General features: G+C 39.6%; 1 protein-coding gene across 1 annotated transcript in view; it reads left to right on the top strand.

Annotated features, from left to right (window-relative positions):
• Positions 1–19,556, top strand: part of SCIN (scinderin) — a 53,626-nt gene extending 34,070 nt beyond the window's left edge. The window contains exons 5-16 of the mRNA XM_052801209.1: positions 2,787–2,879; positions 5,869–6,001; positions 7,717–7,805; positions 8,007–8,222; positions 9,401–9,522; positions 9,707–9,797; positions 12,254–12,424; positions 12,925–13,102; positions 13,594–13,715; positions 15,432–15,509; positions 16,816–16,876; positions 17,846–19,556. Of these exons, the coding sequence (XP_052657169.1) occupies positions 2,787–2,879; positions 5,869–6,001; positions 7,717–7,805; positions 8,007–8,222; positions 9,401–9,522; positions 9,707–9,797; positions 12,254–12,424; positions 12,925–13,102; positions 13,594–13,715; positions 15,432–15,509; positions 16,816–16,876; positions 17,846–17,979 (1,488 nt within the window). The 3' untranslated portion in view covers positions 17,980–19,556. The remainder of the gene's footprint in view (positions 1–2,786; positions 2,880–5,868; positions 6,002–7,716; positions 7,806–8,006; positions 8,223–9,400; positions 9,523–9,706; positions 9,798–12,253; positions 12,425–12,924; positions 13,103–13,593; positions 13,716–15,431; positions 15,510–16,815; positions 16,877–17,845) is intronic.
• The last annotated feature ends 120 nt before the right edge of the window (positions 19,557–19,676 follow it).

Genomic DNA, 19,676 nt, shown 5'->3' with positions numbered 1-19,676 from the left:
TATTTCATACTGTATCACTTCATATAATGAGTATATATAGTGCATGCTGCATCTCTTCACAATTGGTGTCTTCACATGCCTTAGATCATTTTAACCTTTTATCATCTTCTGGTTTTGATACCAACACACACAGGTGTACATACCCGTTAGTGATTCAGCTCAAGGCTTATTCGAACAGCTGTGTTGGCTGCACAGCCCTCCTCGCAAGTCCTGGATTTTCTTATCTGGTGGTAGGAAAAGCACATCTTGTCCCTTCTTAAGAAGGGTCACCAAAATGCCAGCATCTACAAGCAACTATGACTTCAGGTGCAGGAGAATGGGGCATGCGCAAGAACCTTCTCCATTTATTTTTGGGCTCTTCTGAGAAACTGCAGAAGAACTACAAAAATGAGTAATATTCCTTTTCTGCTCACCTATGCTGAAGCACAGGGTTAGCTTTGGCCAGAGAAGCTACTGTGCAAGCTGCTGTTTAGTGAATTGTGAATGGGTTTCCCCAGAACCAGAATGTCTCTGCCCTTTCCAGGGCAGTTCATCTCATACCTGTAACTGCATCTACGCAACGGAGGTTTTGACTCCTCTCTCTATGCCAGTACTGATGAACTGAGATTTCCTAAGATAAGACTTAGGGAATCTGACAATAATTCTCTATCTAGTTCAGAAAAACATTTCTAAATGCAGTTTTAAGACACCAACAGGTCGGGCCAGCAATCTAAACTGTGCTGGGGCCAATTTTAAAGCCCAATTTTTAAGTTATAGAGGCTGCTTGGTTTAATTGCTACCAAAGTGAAGTGCCTCAACTGTGCTGTGAATAGAGAGGCTGCTTCTGTCAAGATGCTTTCACAAGCACCAACAGACACTATTTAGCCTTGTTTAAAAATATTCAGGGTGGCACTCTTAGCTCACACTGTTAAGAGCAGTTTATTTTATATCACTTTAAGTGCCTTGCAACAAAGCTGCAAAATAATTGTGGTGCCACAGGTATTCTATATGCATGGCAAGGGAAAACGCTGACTTTAACTGTATCAGGAATCACAATTTTTGTGTATTTTTTTTTGGTGTATTTTTTTGCTGGAAATACAATTAATTTCTCTAATTAAGCAGAGAACTAGTGAGTATGGACTTCTGGAAGTTTTATTAACAGGACTTTTTTACCCTCTTAATTGTTACTGAAAGTCAAATGTTATAAAACCCTCAAACCTATTCAGTGTCTGTTCAGGTAAAGATGCATGCCTGTTATTTGGCAATTTTCTGACCCTTGCATTACAAAGACAACATTATTGTTGGTGCTCTGTGGCTTGTGTGTAGGCTGCTGGTTAGTGTGAAAATCTAGGAAGGGAAACATTTTCAGAAACCTTGTGCTTATATGCCACATATGCCCTATGTTTTTAGCCATTCACAAGCATGGTGGTACTCTACTATGAACATGTAGCACTACTTGACCTATACATTAGTAAATCTGCAGCCATGTAGCATAAATTCAGGAAACGCTGACTGGTAGCTACTGAAGAGCTACGGGTAGCATCTTTCGTAAACACTCAGGGCGTTACCTTCTTGTCTTCAACAAGTCACAAGTGAAATATTTTAGCTTAAACTGCAGCAATCACATTTAACAAAGCTTTTTTTTTTACTATTTTACTGGCTTTAGCAGGTCAGGAAACTCCACAGATGGCAGATTTATATTAAATATTTAGGCTATATTGGTTTTTTTTCCAAATTCTTTGCAGCTGTATGCTTTGTCAGGCTTCCCTGTTATCAAATATTTACAGTGCTTTTTGCATGTGACTCCATGTTAATGCAAATGCACTGCATCAATAGGAAGGCTGGCACTGCCCTTGTAGTTGATGTTAATATTTAGTTATTCAGACATATCAATTACTACTACCTTCACCCTGGGACATAATTTAATAGAAATCCATAATATTCAGTATGTAACATTTGGATCTGGTCATGTATGAATTCTTAAGGAAAGATCATTAAGAAAGGGTAACTGAGGTCTAATAATGACTACCTGACCATAGCATAGTCCTGATGAACCTCTGGAAATTTTTTGTAGTGAAAGTTGTTATAACATTACTCATGGTGTAAAACTACTATGATGTAAAACAACCATAGTGTTAAAATTGATATTCTGGTGGTGGAGCAAAAAAAATGTTTTTCTCACCCCATACATTTTTTTCAAGACCTTAGCTAATTTTTCCCCCTTAGAATGGGATTAAGAATCTGTAATTTTTATGATTTTTTAACTCATAATCTGATATTTTATATTGTCAATTTAAATATTTTAAAAGATTATTTCAACTCATATATTTCACTTTGTCTGCTTTAATTTTAGTATCGTTAAACATTTTAAGAGTAATGTCATTCCAAAAATTGTAAGATGTGCTTGCCAACAGTTTAAAAGTTACTGGGAGGAAAAGGGGAAAACGAACATATAAACACACTCATAGAATAGGATCACATAAACCCTTCTATTCTGTATATTGGTGTGTGCATGTGTTCTTTGAAATTTTTCTTTATTTATCTTTCCTACCCTAGTCTCTAGACAACCAGCAAGTTGGCTTGCAAGAAAGACAGCATGTATATCTAAAGCTGCTGGAGATGTGACACAGTTTTTTAAAATTACCCATGTTTGTGAAAAAGTGACCCACGAGTTTGGATTTAGAGTGGATTATATGTAAAGATGATCCTAATTAATCGATTACTGGGACAAAACATTGAAGTGTTGAGGTATTTATACTACAGAACCTACTCTCTCTCTGCATTGAGTTTGTTATTCTGTTGTACAGATTTTAGGGAGCAAGCCAGTGCTTCCTGAGTGTGATGATGATGATGATGAACTGGCTGATATTACAAACAGGAGAAGCGCTAAACTATATATGGTAAGTAATTTACATTTCTTTTAGTTAGGTACACTCAACAGTATTCATGCGTGTAGTGCCCTCATATATGGAGTTCTGGCTTCAGTTACAGAACTGCAGTTGTGTTAGTTGATTTGCAGCCAATGGACAAGTTTCTCAAAGGATGTCAATGAAGACAGCACAGTCCTGTTTACTCAGGAAGCAAGTTAAGCATGACCTATGAACCACTCAGTGCAGGTCAAAGAGGAATTAACTGGTCTTAAACTATATTTCCTGTCTTCTTGATTATAGCAGTGCCAGTTTTAGTAGTCATACATGGTTTCATTATTCTTAGCAGAGTTTGAGAGGTGGACAGTTTTGTTATATTTTATATATAAATCCAAAGGAATTTGAATGCAAAACTCCTTTCTTTTGCAATGCCCTTTTCCTCCTTCCTCACCTGCAGTAGCTTAACACTGACTAGGACAGTGCCACTGCCAGGAAAATTACCTATAAACAAAACAGATTAAATACATAGTCCATTTAAATCGGTAAGAGTTTTATGATTAGATTCAGTGAAGTTATGGTTTTTCCTCACGTCATGCTAGGCATACTGCTCTTCCCTAGAAGAGGCATGGAATTTATTCTTTGAACTAACAATGCAGTATCTTACCTATATACAAGGCTACACAACTATTTTTCTTTTTCTGAAAAAAGCCAAACTATTTCCAGGCCTGTATTTTCTTTCTTGGTTTTTTTTTTTCCCCACAGCTCCCCTTTCTTTCATATTCTCCCACTTGAGAACAGAAGTGAGAAAGTGTTTGGAAAAGGGCGATGTTTTTAATGACATCTAGAAAAGACTTTATCCTCCCCCCTCCCAGTAAAAAAAAGATTATTCTCCTGAAGACTGCAAGCTTTTTCAAACTCTCGTTAACATTGAGATCTGGACCTTTCTCTTCAGCACTTTGTGCTCAGGCTCATGCAATGAGGTTGCCTTGTGTGACAGAAAAGAATCTTTCACTGGCATACCGTGCACTTTCTTCCCTTCCCCATAGTCACTTAACAAGAAGGGTTTGGTCAACAAGTGGCAACACTCTGACAGCACTAAGTGCTGCTGGATCCGTAGGTGTGTGACATTTTAGGTGCCATCTACAGTAGCTTCAAAGTTGCTGTGAAGTGTGAGAGAGGATGAGTCACTCCCTCCGCAGCTCCTGCATCCCAGAGGCCACAGCAGGATGGAGCCACCTCTCTTCCCTGCCTGTTACATGATCCTTCCTCTACCCTGTGTGTGTCTGGGGTTTACAAGAAGCCTATATGAGGTGATCATTGTTACAAGGACATTTTTAGTCCTTGTCGTCTATGTGCTGTGTTTAGTTCCCATTAATCATTCCATTCTTGCCAAAAAATCTGGCACATATTTATCTTTATAGCAGGGGCTTAGGAAAAAAAAAGAAAAAAAAGAAAAAAGAAAAAGAAGAAAAAGAAGGCCTGCATGTATGATCTGGACCATTGCTGTAAGACAATACTAGAGCAGAGAAAAGTGCTTGCAGTAAATTTTGGAATCCTAAGAACTCTCAAAAAATTCTGTGGCTATCTAATAAATTCCTCTAAGTACACGGGGTCCTGCTAATGGAGCTCTGTTAGCTAAATTTAAATGTGTTGCAATATAACAGTGAGTGTCAAAGTCGGGAGACAGGTCTATGGTAAGCCTTCACAATAGGTATAATAGTGGATTTTTATTTGTTGTATGCAGCAGTAATTTCCATCTTGTGCTTCCATAATATACAATGTAAGATATAATGGTGTATTTAAAATTAATATTTAATTATGAAAGGAAATAAAGACTTCTAGAAAATTGGAAGCCACAATAATAGTAACTTCTTTTCAGTAGTAATAATTGGTCTTTTCAGCTGTGCAGGAGTAAATTTTAAATGGTTATAAAGGTCTACATGAGCTTACAGTGGTGGTAGAGGTTACAAAGCAGATTCTGCAACAGGTCTTGTATCACAGTTTCCAATTAAAGAACTGTAGGTTATAAATGCAGGTATTTCATTTGTTAATATCAGTGTAGGACTATTTTATTATAAATTCAAATGCTCTTGTTCAGCATGTGCGTGTACCTTTGGCTTCAGTGCAGGTTGTTTGGTAGCAGAAGATGACACCTAGGGACTGCACCAGTTCAGCTGAGCATAAAGGGTGGCATGAAGAAAATATGGATTTTTAACTGTGAGGTGTTAACTGAATGAGCAGTTGAAAGTGGGAGAGAAACGTATTTATTTTAAGAAGTTGTGAGATAGGGATCCAACAAACTCACTAAAATTAACACGACATCTCCCTCTACTGGATGTAAAATGAAATGAAACAAAACAAAAAAAATCATTAGCCAACCTTACTTTCCAGCAGCACTCAAATTTCATGCAGTCGTTTATATAGGAATGGTGACTGATTTTTATAGTAATTTTGGGAGCAGAAATTAGTTGGTTATAATAGCAGAGTTGATCTAAATTTGAAATGATTGCTTTCTGTCCTGGTATTGGCTGGGATAGAGTTAATTTTCTTCCTCGTAGCTGGAACAGTGTGTTTTGGATTTAGTGCGAGAATAATGTTGGTAACACACTGATGTTCTAGCTGTTGCTAAGTAGCACTTACCCTATGTTAAGGATTTTTCAGTTTCCCATGATCTGCCAGCATGCAGGTGTACAAGAAGCTGGGAGGGAGCACGGCCAGGACAGCTGACCCAAAGTAGCCAAAGGGATATTCCATACCATAGAATGTCATGCTCAGTATATAAACTGGGGGGAGTTGGCTGGGAGGGGCGGATCACTGCTCTGGCATCAGTCAGTGGGTGGTGAGCAATTGCATTGTGCATCACTTGTCTCTTCTTGGGTTGTTTTTTTTTGGGGGGGGGGGGGGGGGGGTTGAGATAAGAATGATTTAATAACTCAAAATAAAATACTAACAATAATAATAATAAAATATAATATCAGTAATAAATCTAATGAAAAGGAATATAACCAGGACATTTTCTTAGGTGTCAGATGCAAGTGGATCCATGAAGGTGTCTGTGGTAGCAGAGGAAAACCCCTTCTCCATGGCTATGCTTTTGTCTGAGGAGTGCTTCATTTTGGACAATGGTGCTGCAAGGAAGATATTTGTGTGGAAAGGTAAGAGATCATTTCTGTTGCAAATGCAGAAGCTACACAGACATATCTAAGGAGTTGACACAACACCCTTGGGACACTAGCAAGGATTTAGTACTGGCTGGACACAGTACACTGCACACAGTTCTTCTTGGTGTGATCAATGGACGAGGATTGCTCATGTGAGTAAGGGCCTCAAGACCAAGTCCTATCTATGGATCCTGGCTATTTTTGAGGCATCTGTAAGCTTGGGTGCTTAAATGCTTATCTAACTGCAATTACAAAGCAAGCATAAAGAATCCTACCTACAAGTTTTGTATATTGCCATCAAATCCCTATCTTCTGGGACAAAATCAGGACACTGAAGGTTTGATAATAGGTAGATATAATATTTCTGTACATTACTTCACAGATGTATGAAATTGAAAGGTGAGTGTCCCAGGCATCAACTAAAAGCATAAGCTTGCAAATACTTTGATGCTTCTTTTGTTCTTGTGAATATTTCTCTGTAGTATCATCAGTGCTTGTAGGAGCATTTGCAATTGCTTTGACTGAACATTTCCCAGGAGCATACTACTACTGGGGAATTAGGTCTGGACACCTTGTAGCTGGGTTGCTGTGGTGCTGCCATTGCATCCACTGCTGAGTATCTCCCCTTTTTTGTCTGAGGCAGTGTATTAATTATTATGCGGCATTTGCATTTCTTTTTACCATATGCAATAGCAGTTAATTAATCAATGCAGTTGTCAAATTCATGAAGTCAGTCCAGGAAGCATTGTAAGCATTTTGCTTGAAAACTTCATTTGCAGTTAGGGAAACATCCTTTCAAAGAGAGCATTTTGGGAGCTGTGTTCAGATAGGCAGTAGGCTCAGGGATAAAATAAATAAAATACAACTTAGGCCCTTTGAATGTGGCCCTATGTGCCTCTCTGTACATCCTCACTTTGCTATTGTTGGTAGCAATAATGTGTGGAAAAAACTCATTAATCTGTGAGTCTCACCCTTGCTCTGGGAGGCTGCAGTTATCATCTCTGCTGGAAATCTTCAGACCGTTAAGCTGAGGATGTGAATTACTTTTCTAATAGTCTCATTCAAAATGGAATACAATGAATAGCTTATTGGAGCATCTTATTAGAGTAAGAGGTCTTTGGAATATAGTCATTGACAGCCATCTGAGCACAGACCTGATACACCTGGGTATCATCCCACAGAGACTTTCAGAGATGTCTAACACTGATCAAGGGTGAACAAGGAGCAATGGGTGGGGAAGGGTGGTGGTAAATTGCACAGCACAGCCAGACGAAATGGGAGTTTCATTTACTTGGACTGTGGTGCTGCCTGAAGAAGTGAAGGCAGTTCTGGACAGCAGCTTTGTTTACCACGTTGCAGCCCAGCAAAGGAGGTTTCAGAGAAAAGAGCCAGGGTGTTCTTGTGCCTCGAACCAAGCAGGTATTATGAACAGCATTTTTTTGATAGAAACACACAGACTAAGCAAAAAGCAATGCCCTTTTAAAAAAAAAAAAATTTTAACTGTTTCCAAAGCTACTGAGGTACTGTTTTGTCCATTCAATTTTGTGTGACTCTTCTTGCTTGCTCATGTTATGTCCAGCATTTGTGTTTGTTCAAGACTGAGGCAAGAGCAATGTCGAAGAGAACCTGGCTCAAGGACATCTTGTTTTTGCAGGATCTGTGAGCTCATTGCCCTTTCCTATGTGTTGTTATTGTTATGTTTTAACCAGGCAAAGATGCTAACCCGCAAGAGAGAAAGGCTGCCATGAAGAATGCTGAACAATTCATACAGCAGATGAATTACCCTGCCAACACACAGGTGTGATCTATTTATGAGATGGTACCAGGAGAGCATGAGCTCTGTTAAAGACTTTGTTTTTAAAACAGCAAAAAATATTTTTAAGGGCTTATAAGACAATAAGGGCAATATTTCACTAACAGATGATTCAGAAAAGTTTCTGTTCGAGTAACTGTGTCAGTTTTGTTTTCCTTCCATTTCATGTGTCTTGCTTCATTTCAGATTCAAGTCCTTCCCGAAGGAGGTGAAACACCAATTTTCAAACAATTTTTCAAAGACTGGAAGGATAAAGATCAAAGTGATGGCTTTGGCAAAGTATGTGTCACAGAGAGAGTGGCTAAAATTGAGCAGATTGAATTTGATGCTACCAAGTTACACGAGTCTCCACAAATGGCTGCCCAGCATAACATGGTAGATGATGGTTCAGGAAAAGTAGAGGTAATTTTTGTGTTGTATTAAATTGTATCCCACCTACCTACCTAATGTATTCTGTTACTTATAATAGGATAAGCTGCTACTCTATGTTTTGCCATTTAAACTGTTGTGTAGAGTAACACTACATTAGTGGCAGTGTTACCTCTACCATCAGAAAAGGTACTTTGAAGTAGAAAGTGGGTCTCTTTGTCAGCTGTATGCTGGGTCATGGTTTTTTTGGTGCTTATGAAAGATGTTGTACCAGTCATCAATAGATACCAAACAGCAGAAATACTTCCCGTTCTACACAATACCTTTTAAAGATATACTTAATCCTTAGCCTAAAGAAGAACCTCTAGCTCACATCAGCTTGAAATCTGGAATGGGAAGGCTTGTCCTTGGCATCAGAAATTCATTCCACGTCTTTATGTATGTATCCAATCTGCTTTCTAGAGGAACCTTCTTTGTCCCTAGTGTGTCTCTCAGGTGGCCTGGATTTGGAGAGAAAAAGATGACTGTACATTCTTTCTAGATCTATCCATATCCCACTGCAGGAATATCTTTGGTCTACACAGGGCTGGTTTGGCATTGTACCAACATAGCATGTTGTGATTCTGGAAGAAAAAGAAGGGATAAATAAATACCTACAGTCTTGTTGGTATATTTTCTAGTTTTATAACCCCATATTTGGGATGGTCCATAGGCTTGAGCCAAAGCAGCTTAGGTCCGAAGCATTTTTTGCTGTATAATTTTAGCAGTATGTTTCTGAAGAGCAGTTGTTAACTGAACTGGGCTGTAGTCAATCAAATAGGAAGAAATCTGCCTAACAGTGTTATCTGACTACAGTGTGCCTCTCCCAGATGAAATGATAGTTCTATGATGGATCACAATTTTGTGCCATTCATGTCATATTATAACCTTAAGATGTTAAGAAAGTAAGTTCAACATAGCATTATGAGGTGATCATGTGGCATTAAAGCATCAAGACAAAAGTGTACTGCAATGGCTTGTTGGTGGTCATTCTTCATTCATTCGGTGGGCACAGGGTGTATCTATCTACTTCATGAAGAATCCTTCCTGGTTTCATTCCGTACACTTGGGAACAGAAACAAACGTGACTCAAGGGATGACACAGTAAATTGCTTCTTGAAGTGTCTCAGGATGACGTTCAGCATTCTTCAGTGATTTCTCTGTTTCCTCAGATCTGGCGCGTGGAAAGCAGCGGTAGAGTTCCTGTGGGACCTGTGACGTACGGACAGTTCTACGGTGGTGACTGCTACATTATCCTCTACACTTACCCTAAAGGGCAGATCATCTACACATGGTATGTTTGGTTGGCTTTGCACAGACCTCCAGCATGTGGATATTATTTTATGCTGACTTTATGTCCTTTTGAGTCTAACCATGTGTAAATGCAAGATTGTTTACTGTGCGTTCATCATGCAGTATAAGCTCTGGATCATTTTGAAACTGGCCTTAACCATTGTCTTTCTCCTTGTCTTCCTCAGGCAAGGAGCCCATACTACAAAAGATGAACTGACTGCATCTGCATTTCTGACTGTTCAGCTGGATCGCTTATTGAACGGTCAGGCCGTGCAGGTTAGTGTCTTTTGGATAGAATTCAATAGAGCATGCAATATATGCAAATTTCAATGAGAACTGAAAGGAGGACGTAGTATTTGAAGACTGGGAATATCAACTGCTCATGGTCTGTATTGAGCCAAGCACCATGGGCTTCTTTTAAAGTCACTGGTGATTTCCCATTTGAATCATCCTTTCTGAACGTAGATGTGCGAAAGAACACAGATATAACACAACCTAAAACTGCCTTTTCTTTCCTTCGACTTTCACTGTCTAAAAATTAGGTTTTAGTCCTGCCTAGCCTTATGGACTCTGTACATGGTCAGTGGAGACTGAATGATAAGATCCTCCTAGAGCAACTCACTCTGAAGCAGGTGTCTGACAGGGCGATAGCCCTGCATGAGCTCCCCTGTCTCCTTTTGATTATGGAGGAAGCTGTGATGTTTAGCCCAGACAAGACACCTGACTTCTAGAGGGCCAAAACCAGGACACATGAATGCCACATGACAGCCAGAACGGGAGAGCCTGCCAGGACTGTGCGACAGGGTCTGGCTTGTCCCTGCCTTAGTGAGGAACATAACTTGGGTTTTTGCATGCCATAGTGCTTGCAGCTCCATGAAAGCAGGATACACATCCTCACTTGCAGAAATGGGGTGTGCAAGGGAAGGCACAGGACATTGGCAGCTAAAAGGTGTGAGGAGATAAGCTATTCCTAACATGACCGGGGTGTGTGCTCTGCTTTCATCACTAGTGAGGAGTGGTGGGTAGGTGGAGAGGTGAGAGGTCTCCTCTTCTCATAAAAAGGCTAGAGCTGGAGGATGACTAGGGGCAGACAGGGATTTTCTGGGCAGCAGGAGATAATTCTGTGCTTCCCATTTCTTAATTTCCAAAGTAAAGGGCTTCCCCCGCCCACCAAGGTACAGTTAATTTAGATGGCAGACCATACTTTTAGCTATTAATCAGTTATGATTTATGATTGAAATTATATTAAGGAAGGATTGGAACACTCGTAGGTAATTAATCCTTGAAATATTCCTAACACATGTTCTATATTTGGATAGAGTTCAGCACAGTATGGTCCTGCCTCATACCTAAGGCCAATACTAACACTAAAGTAATAATAATAATATTACTACTAACAGCTGCAATAATGATGTGCTTAAAAAGCTGTTTTGTTAAAGCTGAAGGGAGATCCATCTCACTGCAATGGACATGATAGTTAAAAGTACTTTTAGCCTGCAATGAATTTAGGAATATATATATGTGTATATATATGTATGTGTGTCTATACACACACATACGTATATATGCATGTGTGCATTTGTATGCATGTACACGGCTACCTAGAATATATTACCTGTGCTTAACGTCTGTATTAGCATTATTTGAAAGGTTTAAAGGTACTATTTTGTGGTCACTAGATGGCACTACAGTACAAATGACTATTAAAAAGCCGTTCTCCTATTTGTTTTGCAGGAGTATGTTTCCCTCAGCAGTGGTTTGGGTTTTTTTCTGGTGGGTTTGGGGGTTTTTTGGCATTTGTAAAATCCTGCCGCAGTTTGGCACCTACAAGTGTATGTGTCCTAGGGTATCCTTATCAGGCAACTGTACCAATCTATCCAGCGGTGAGATAAGCAGAAGCACCGGCTCCTGCTGCCCAGCATGACCACCACCGCCCCAGCCGCCAGGCTGCCCAGCTGCAGCCACCCCAAGCCTCACCGGGCAGGGCTAACGGGCTGGGGCTCTCCGCTTCTCCTCTGCTGGCTACACAGCATACCTCATTCCCTTTTTTTCCCTTTCTTTCTGGCAGTGAAAGGTGGGGAGTTGCAGCCCTCCGCCTTGGCAGGTGATACTGTTATAAAGGAAGAAAAAATGGTTGTATACAAATAACTTCTATCATACATTAACCTAAAAATAGTCGTTCTTCATAGCTCAATGTTTTTTTGAGATTGCAATAACATCTTTTGCATCTGTAAGGGAAGTTCATTTTTGTCATCCCTGTTAACCTCTGCAAGATAGATTTATGCTTATCTTTTTCATCCTCTTGCAGGTAAAATACACATAGAAATAATGAACAGGATGAATAACCATTCTCTTCTGCTTAAATACAGGGCACCTAAGCTTCCAAGATAATTTTTCAGGGGAATTAAGTCAGTCTATAAAACTCTATGAAATGACAGTTCTTTTGAAAAGGAGTAATTTTCTTATTACAGTAGGTAGCAGCCATTTTAATCAGCTAAACATTATGTTAGAAGTTTGAATCTTGTCTTTGTGTCAGCATGATTGACAAAAAACTCACAAATGCTCTAATGTGTCTGGAACTATATTTTTAGATCTTCTCAGCTTGCGATTTCTCATTCTTGGTAACATACTTAGCATTATTGGCTAACATCCCCTATGCTAGTCAACAAAGACCAAAAATAACTACCTGTTTCCTTTTGTTTCTCTTATTGCATTTCTTTACGTATGTACAGATCCGAGTCAGCCAAGGCAAAGAGCCTGCACATTTACTGAGCTTGTTCAAAAACAAACCGCTTATTGTTTACAAGGATGGGACATCCAAGAAGGAAGGTCAGAAACCTGCTCCACCCACGCGACTCTTCCAAATCCGCAGGAACCTGGCAGACATTACCAGGATTGCGGAGGTAAGGTCACCTGCTAAGTAAACCAGCTATTCCCCATGGAAAACGCTATAGCTGCCACGAGCCTCTCCAACTAATCTTGTTGGGTAGTCACATGTGGTAGAAACAGAACTCCAAATCAAATCACTGCTCTATGTGACCAACCCATCTAATAAATCAAAGAGAATATGCCATAACTAGCTACAACCAATCTACATGTTTCAGAGGAAACTATAAGAAAATGCATAGTGAACACTGTCAGCTGACAAAGAATAGATGAGAAATCAGCAACCTTTACGAGATAGCCCTTCCTACTGCCAAACAGTCCAAAGTTTTGTACTTCAAGTCAGTTCCCTGTTTCAAGTTAAATTCTTCTCTAACTTCCATCTTTATAAATCTAGGGAAAAATTGAAGGAAAAAACATAGCTGATCAACATCTGTCTACACATTTTATATAAGCATGCAAAATAGTGATCACATTACTTTTAAATATGAAGAATAAAACAATTTCTTTCTCGATCTAGGTTGACGTTGATGCAATGTCACTAAACTCCAATGATGTCTTTGTTCTGAAACTGCCAGACAACTCTGGCTACACCTGGGTAGGAAAAGGAGCAAACAAAGAAGAGGAACAAGGGGCTCAATACATTGCCAGTGTTCTTAAATGCCAGACTGCTATGATTAATGAAGGCCAGGAACCAGGTTAGTATGAAGCCATGTGGTTGCTAATAGGCAACTGAGAATACACAGCACTGCATGGAAACACAGCCTGAATGGTTTTTGCGATCATACGTATTTTGGAGGCAGATGCATGTGCGCTCTCTCTCTCTCTTTGAAAATCCAACCTGACATTTTACCATGAAGATCCATCCAAAACTGGCTGATACACAAGCAGTGCAATGCCCTAGAAGTCTGTAGGACTAGTCAGTAGCAGGAGCTGCAGAAGAATGCGGTCGTTTCTTTACCATGAGTGCCTAGGAGGGGAGAAGGACATAGCGCATTGCTCTCTTTCAGTCTGCAAGTGATATCTTCATTGTTATTTTGACAAACTGCAGGAAGAACTGTGAGAAAATGCACCCATCTTTGAGACAGCAAAGAAGATATTGTTTGGGGATTCTTGAAACAGTATCTAACAAGCTAAAACATCAAATATTAAATCCACTGCTGAATAAATTATATATTGTGTATTTCAGAGGAATTCTGGAAAGCACTTGGAGGTAAAAAAAAATACCAGACTTCATCACAGCTCTTGACAAAGGCTGAAGATCATCCCCCTCGCCTGTATGGTTGTTCTAATAAGACTGGCAGATTTATTGTGAGTATATGAGGGATACTTTCCTGTCTGTTTAATTATATAGTTTCTGGTATATTTTGCCTTGGGAGTCAGGAGACATTAAATCAATCTGGGCATCTGGCTTAGTTAGCCGTGCTTGGCAAGAGCTAGAGAGTTGACGTTTGGTGCTTTAAATCAATCCAAATGCAAAGGACGGACAGAAGAGTTAACTCGGCAGAAGTTTGCACACAGAGCCTGCTCCAGCCTTGGACTAGAGGCCTGCAGATGCAAAAAGACAAGGTGTTTGCCCAGTCAAAAGCAATTGTGTTGTTGCAGAGCGTTGCCAGACTGCTACCATTTTGCTGAGAAAGTGCAGCTCAGTGCATTGCCACTTAGGTGTTTGATAGTGGTGGTGAGGAAAAGAAATGTCCCTTGCCAAAAATCCCTAGCAGCCTGAAATTTTCCATAGAGATTTAAGACATGTAATTACACCTCTAAGGTATTGGCCTGTGCTCAAGGAGGTAGGAAGACTTATTTCCTTAGCAGAAATGCCCATAGCTGTGCACTAGGTATTAAGCCTGTGATTCAGGCTTAATTACTTACCGTATTCTGGGAGGGCAGCACTGTGTCACCGTTTGGCAAGGATGCACTAATTTTTAGGTAGGGGACATAGCTAGCTACCATCTCTGCAGTCTCCTTAAGGCATAGCCCATTCATTTGGAGAGGGATAAAACAAATAGGAACCTTTAATAAGGACTTTAAAATCTTATGAGAGTAGTAAAGTGTATTCTTCTAACAAGCTTCTAAAACACTCCTGTGAAATACAGTAATAGGAACCAACCTCTCTATAATAGTCTGCTGGGAGCTATGCACTTGTTTGCTTTTTGTTTTAAACTCCCTCCAAATTCTGTGAAATCCCCTCTTTCCTGTAGCATTTCTCTAGTAACAGAATCACCACTGTTAGAGCTCACCAGAAAAGGTAGGTCAGATCACTCTGACCTTCTGGCCACCATAATACAGGGTGGTCTTTTGCACCATCTACTTACCATCCCTTTAGTGCTCCTATATGACCAAGAATAGCTGAACCCTCAACAGTCCTTCAAAAGTAGAGGACTGACCACTAGCTACATTATTACCTCTCCTTCTCATACAGAATAACATCAAACTGCTTTCCTATCTGCCTGCACATCCTTGGAAGAAGGAAACAGACTGCCTTTCCTTTGTGGACTTAGTCAACTGTGATGTCCCATTATCAAGTAACTGGAAAGCTTGCTTGGATGTGTATTTTATCACTGAGCTCACCCACTGCAAACCAAAGCAGTTTCTTTTCCTTATTAATGAATGTAAGCTGCATGAATATATCAGCTGATATCAGCTGATAGATGTAGTTTGCTTGGTACAGGGTGCTCTACGGAAATTTACCTGTCTCCTTCTTCTGGCAGACCTTGGTCCCAACTTAACAATATTCACAATTACAATGTAAAACTCTGCCACTCCTGAGGACATCCTATCAGTTCTGACAAACTGAGAGCTGACTTTACAGGACATGCAATTATGTGATTTGTTTCCTTTCAGTGAAACACCGTTGACACATTCATCAAATCAGTTTAGGGCTTGACCCTTTACGATCAAAAAGAATTGCACACCAGCTTCTGGACTTACCCTTTTAAAAATATCTTTGGTCTGTGTAAAATCAGAATATCTTGATAAATCATTAAAAAACAAACACAAAAAACCTCAACATAATATCCTTTTTAGATTGAGGAGGTCCCAGGAGAATTCACTCAGGATGACTTGGCTGAAGATGATGTCATGTTGCTCGATGCTTGGGAGCAGGTATGCTGTGTACTTGACCACTGCTTTTTGTGGTAACAAAGATAATTTATTTTTAACCACTTAGATCATAAGACAGGAGGAAAAATAATCCTTGTGAGAATAGAAGAGGTTTTGTTTCTTTAAATTATACCAGAGGGAGCTATATTTTTTGAGCTATATGATGTGCTAGTGTGAACATAGACTATTGAATTTCCAAGCATAATGTGAGACCACAGCAGGCACTTCCCGTCAAAACCAATGGAGGCTTCAAGAGTATAAGCCCCGGCAGTGTTCTGAAAGACTCTCAGTAATGTTTTTGACCTTATCACTAAAATTTATTAATTTTAAAAAAGAAAGTTACTGCATAAAAGGTATTCAGAAGCCACCAAATCCACGTAGCAGCACCTACAAAAAGTCTTACTAGATAAGGGGACGAACACTAGACCCTTACAGAGATTTCTCCAGAAGAACTGGGTGGAGGGTGACAGAACCAATCTCCGTCATTTTCCCAGGTTCACTGAAAACTGAAAATGTTGAGAGTTTTTTGGATGACAGGCAAAATTGCTGCGGGTGCGGAGGGCACATATGTTTCTCTCAGTATATTCTCTCTACTCTTACTCTCCCCTTGGAGGGAAGGGGGGAGGAGGTCACAGATCCCACACTTTGTCTTCTTCAGCCTTAAGGAAAAAAAGGCTGAGGTTTTTGGAAATGAGAAGGAATGTCCAAGGTCCATGTGGGAAGGAGTGATGGGGGAAGGTGGGTGGAAGAGCTGGACAGAAAGTATTTGGGACATACTGACTTGGGTAAGAAGGAAAGAAGTCTGGGACATGTAGCTGGTTTCCAAAAGGATCCTTGACAGAAAAAAAAAATATGTGGGGATTACAGATCAAGGCTCTGGTTGTTGGGTTATTCAGTGGGTTATCTAGCAGTTACCCTGGGTAGCATTGATGACAGGGCCCAAGCATTGATGTGCACGCAAAGCTCAAACGAGAGACAGCTCCTGTTTTCACCTGCACGTAAAGACCAATTTCCTTGGCAAATTGTAAAAGATAGCCATGGAAAAGTTAATTAGAGTTCCTTTCATCAGAGTGCATAAAGGTCCAGCCTTCCAGTATAAATAGAGCGGTGAGATTTCAGAGGATAGAACTACAGTATCTTGCAAGGGAAAAAAAAATCATCAGCTGTTGTTTGTGAGAGCTGTGTATCTCTGCAGTCTTTTCATAGTGTATATTCTTTCTCCTAGTGGTATCAACTATTTTGTACTTTATCTGTTGTACGCAACATCCTTATAACAACATGGGAGCTATATCTTTCTCTCTGTTTGCAGGTTTTTGTCTGGATTGGGAAGGATGCTAATGAAACTGAGCAACAGGAATCCGTTAAATCAGGTAAATCGAATCAATTTGGCAGAAATCTGAGTGAAGTACCATCAATATTACTGAAAGAAGTGAAAAAGATGATGTAGAAGAAATCTAGTTATGTTTACAGTGTTTAAAAGTGTTACTGAGCTTATTAGGATTTAATCCTGGAGAAGATTATTTTCTCCTTTAAATGTGCTTTAAAACTCATTGTATCTTTCTTATCTGTAAGTTTATGAAGGGTAAAATTAATCAAGATAGCATTACTAGGCTGCAGAGCTTTTTAAAGAATATGTAGGAGAGGTCCATGAAAAGAAACTGCACTGAAGAGAGGAAGAATTCTAAAGGAGATACCTACTGAGCTGCACCCTACACTAGTGTATGTAGTCAAAGGAATGCCAACAAATCCTCAAGTCCTTACACTGCTACCCTTCACTGAGTTAAATTTGGAGGAGGAAATTCCAATTGCAGAACAAATCAAGACAACTCACGTGGAGTGCACCTCCTTGAAAAATCACATGTTATCTCTGGTGTGATTTCACATAGCTGAGTCATTCTGACAAAGTTTGTGCTAAAAACGCTTGCAGATATTTCCCTGGAGCAGCTAGGGTTACCTAGCTTTGTTTCCAATATGTACTGATGTCACATTGTGATGTCAAGGGAAACTATACTGGCTTTTACAAAGGAAAAAATGGGAATGAAGCTTGTGCATCTGCACAGCACTAGCAAATTCTTCCTCCTGCTCAAGAGCCAAAACCCAGCTGTATGGCAACAAACTGATCAGAGCACCAGTCCCTCTGTTTTAACCTCATGGAAAATTCTTTCACTGGCAGCTGGGAGAAATCAGCAATTACCTGATCATTTCATTGCCTTTGAAATAATTTAACTGAATACTGTATTATAGTAGCCCTGGGTTCTTTCACTAGGGCTTTTAATGTATTTTTTATACCAAAGGAATGAACTAATATATTACATGTTTTATTTCCTCTCTGTTTTTAGCCAAACGCTATATTGAAACAGATCCTTCTGGCAGAGATAAGGGGACCCCCATTGTCATTGTGAAGCAGGGGCATGAACCCCCGACATTCACAGGCTGGTTCCTGGCTTGGGACTCCAACAAATGGAAGAACTGATCTATCCAGGGAGGCTCCAGCTTCAAGCCAAAGAATGATCAGAGCCCAGCTACTTTCTAGTGTTTTTAAGCATAAGCTTATGCAACAATATGATGCATCTGTGCATCTGTTGTTACGCTTTCCTGAGCTTTGATATATTTCTGCAAATAACCTAGAAATCTTAGCACTGGAAAGGATAAATGATAGTTGTAAGCTGGTCAAATAGGGTGAGTGAGGCTCTTCATGTAGTAAATATGGGAAGTGCTACCAATACTTTGTTTAATCTATTGATTCTTCAAATATAAGCTGTGGATCAGTTTATTTTAATGTGCTAAAGTGGGCCAAATTCTGCCTTCACTTAAAAATCCAAACTAATGCCACAGAAATTCCTTTAGATTAAGGTCAGCATAATATTGTGCAGAATTTGGCCTGATAAGTGACTAATTCTACATCTGTTGCAAGGGTAGGACTGGACATGATTTACTTACTAGGGAAAAATATTGCCACACTCACTCACATAAAATTTCAGGTGCTGCCTGATCCAGAGTGGAAGCTATGTCTTGTAGGGGGCAAATAAGGGATGGGTATTTTGAGAAAGCTGTGCTTAAAATGTTTGTTTGTCTTGTTAGTAAATATATTTGGAGTTTCAGACTGAATGGCTGTAAGAATATGAAGTCGTCAAAGGTTTTTTTGAGGGACTGTCTAGCTTATTGTAATGAATTTCTTTAGATTTATCTCTGTGAACCACCTCCAGCTCCACCAGGTCTTTTTAACAAAAGCTCTTAAACACATTCTAGTGCACTAGTGCTTTTATAAGTGGAAGCAGAAGAAATAACATCTTCAAAAATATGTACTCTGCCTTAACCAGATTGTGCTTACGCCATACTTTGTCTTGGTGGCCTTACTCAGCAGTACTCAGTTCTTTTCCAGCATGCAGACTGTTCACCTTGTCAGGTGCAGGATGTGTTTCTACTCATTTTCTATGCAGGTCTTAGTCAAATATCAAGTACCTCAGGCGCAAGGAAACCCCTTGTTGCAGTAGCATTCCACATCCTGGGAATTTGGAGTGTGAGTACACACCATAGAATATGGCCTTCTCTTTTCTCTCAGACACAGTTATTTGGACTTTTTTATTTTGGTGAATTTAAGAGTACAAAGTGGTTTTTATTTGTAATTTAGCCAGAAAAGTCTATCTAAGGGCAGTGGGAAAAATTCTGCTTCAAATCTTTAGCACTGCTTTGATCACTTATCCTATAATACTTGTTTTAAACAACAGTTTGTACAGCTGTAAATCATGTCAATGTGGCTTTTTAATGAAGGCATTTCAATGGTTTTATTATTCCTATAAGTTAGGTTGGAAAGTGAAATTTTAGACATTTTTGTATTTTTTTTAACATGATTGTGATTTTGAATCTGGGTAATGCAAAAGAGTGAATTTAGTCTGAGCTCCTAATCAGTATTAATGACAGAAGAATTGTGAAGCTGAGAGATTAATTATAGGAGTTTGTTAGCTTTAAATATTCATTTAAATCTCTGCTGATAGCACTGGGCTGTATCTGAACGTAATTTCCTTTAAAATAAAATTACAAAAACCAGTATTCTGTATGCTGAGCTGACCTTCCTCTCTCTGACATATTATTGCTCAGTGCTTTCACTGATGTCTGGCAAAACTTCCTAAAAAACCCAGTAGGTACCTTCCTTTTTAGATGGACAATGCA

This window comes from Harpia harpyja, chromosome 1 (genome assembly GCF_026419915.1).
Source record: "Harpia harpyja isolate bHarHar1 chromosome 1, bHarHar1 primary haplotype, whole genome shotgun sequence".
Lineage (NCBI taxonomy): Eukaryota > Metazoa > Chordata > Aves > Accipitriformes > Accipitridae > Harpia > Harpia harpyja.
This window is presented reverse-complemented; position numbering and strand designations above follow the sequence as displayed.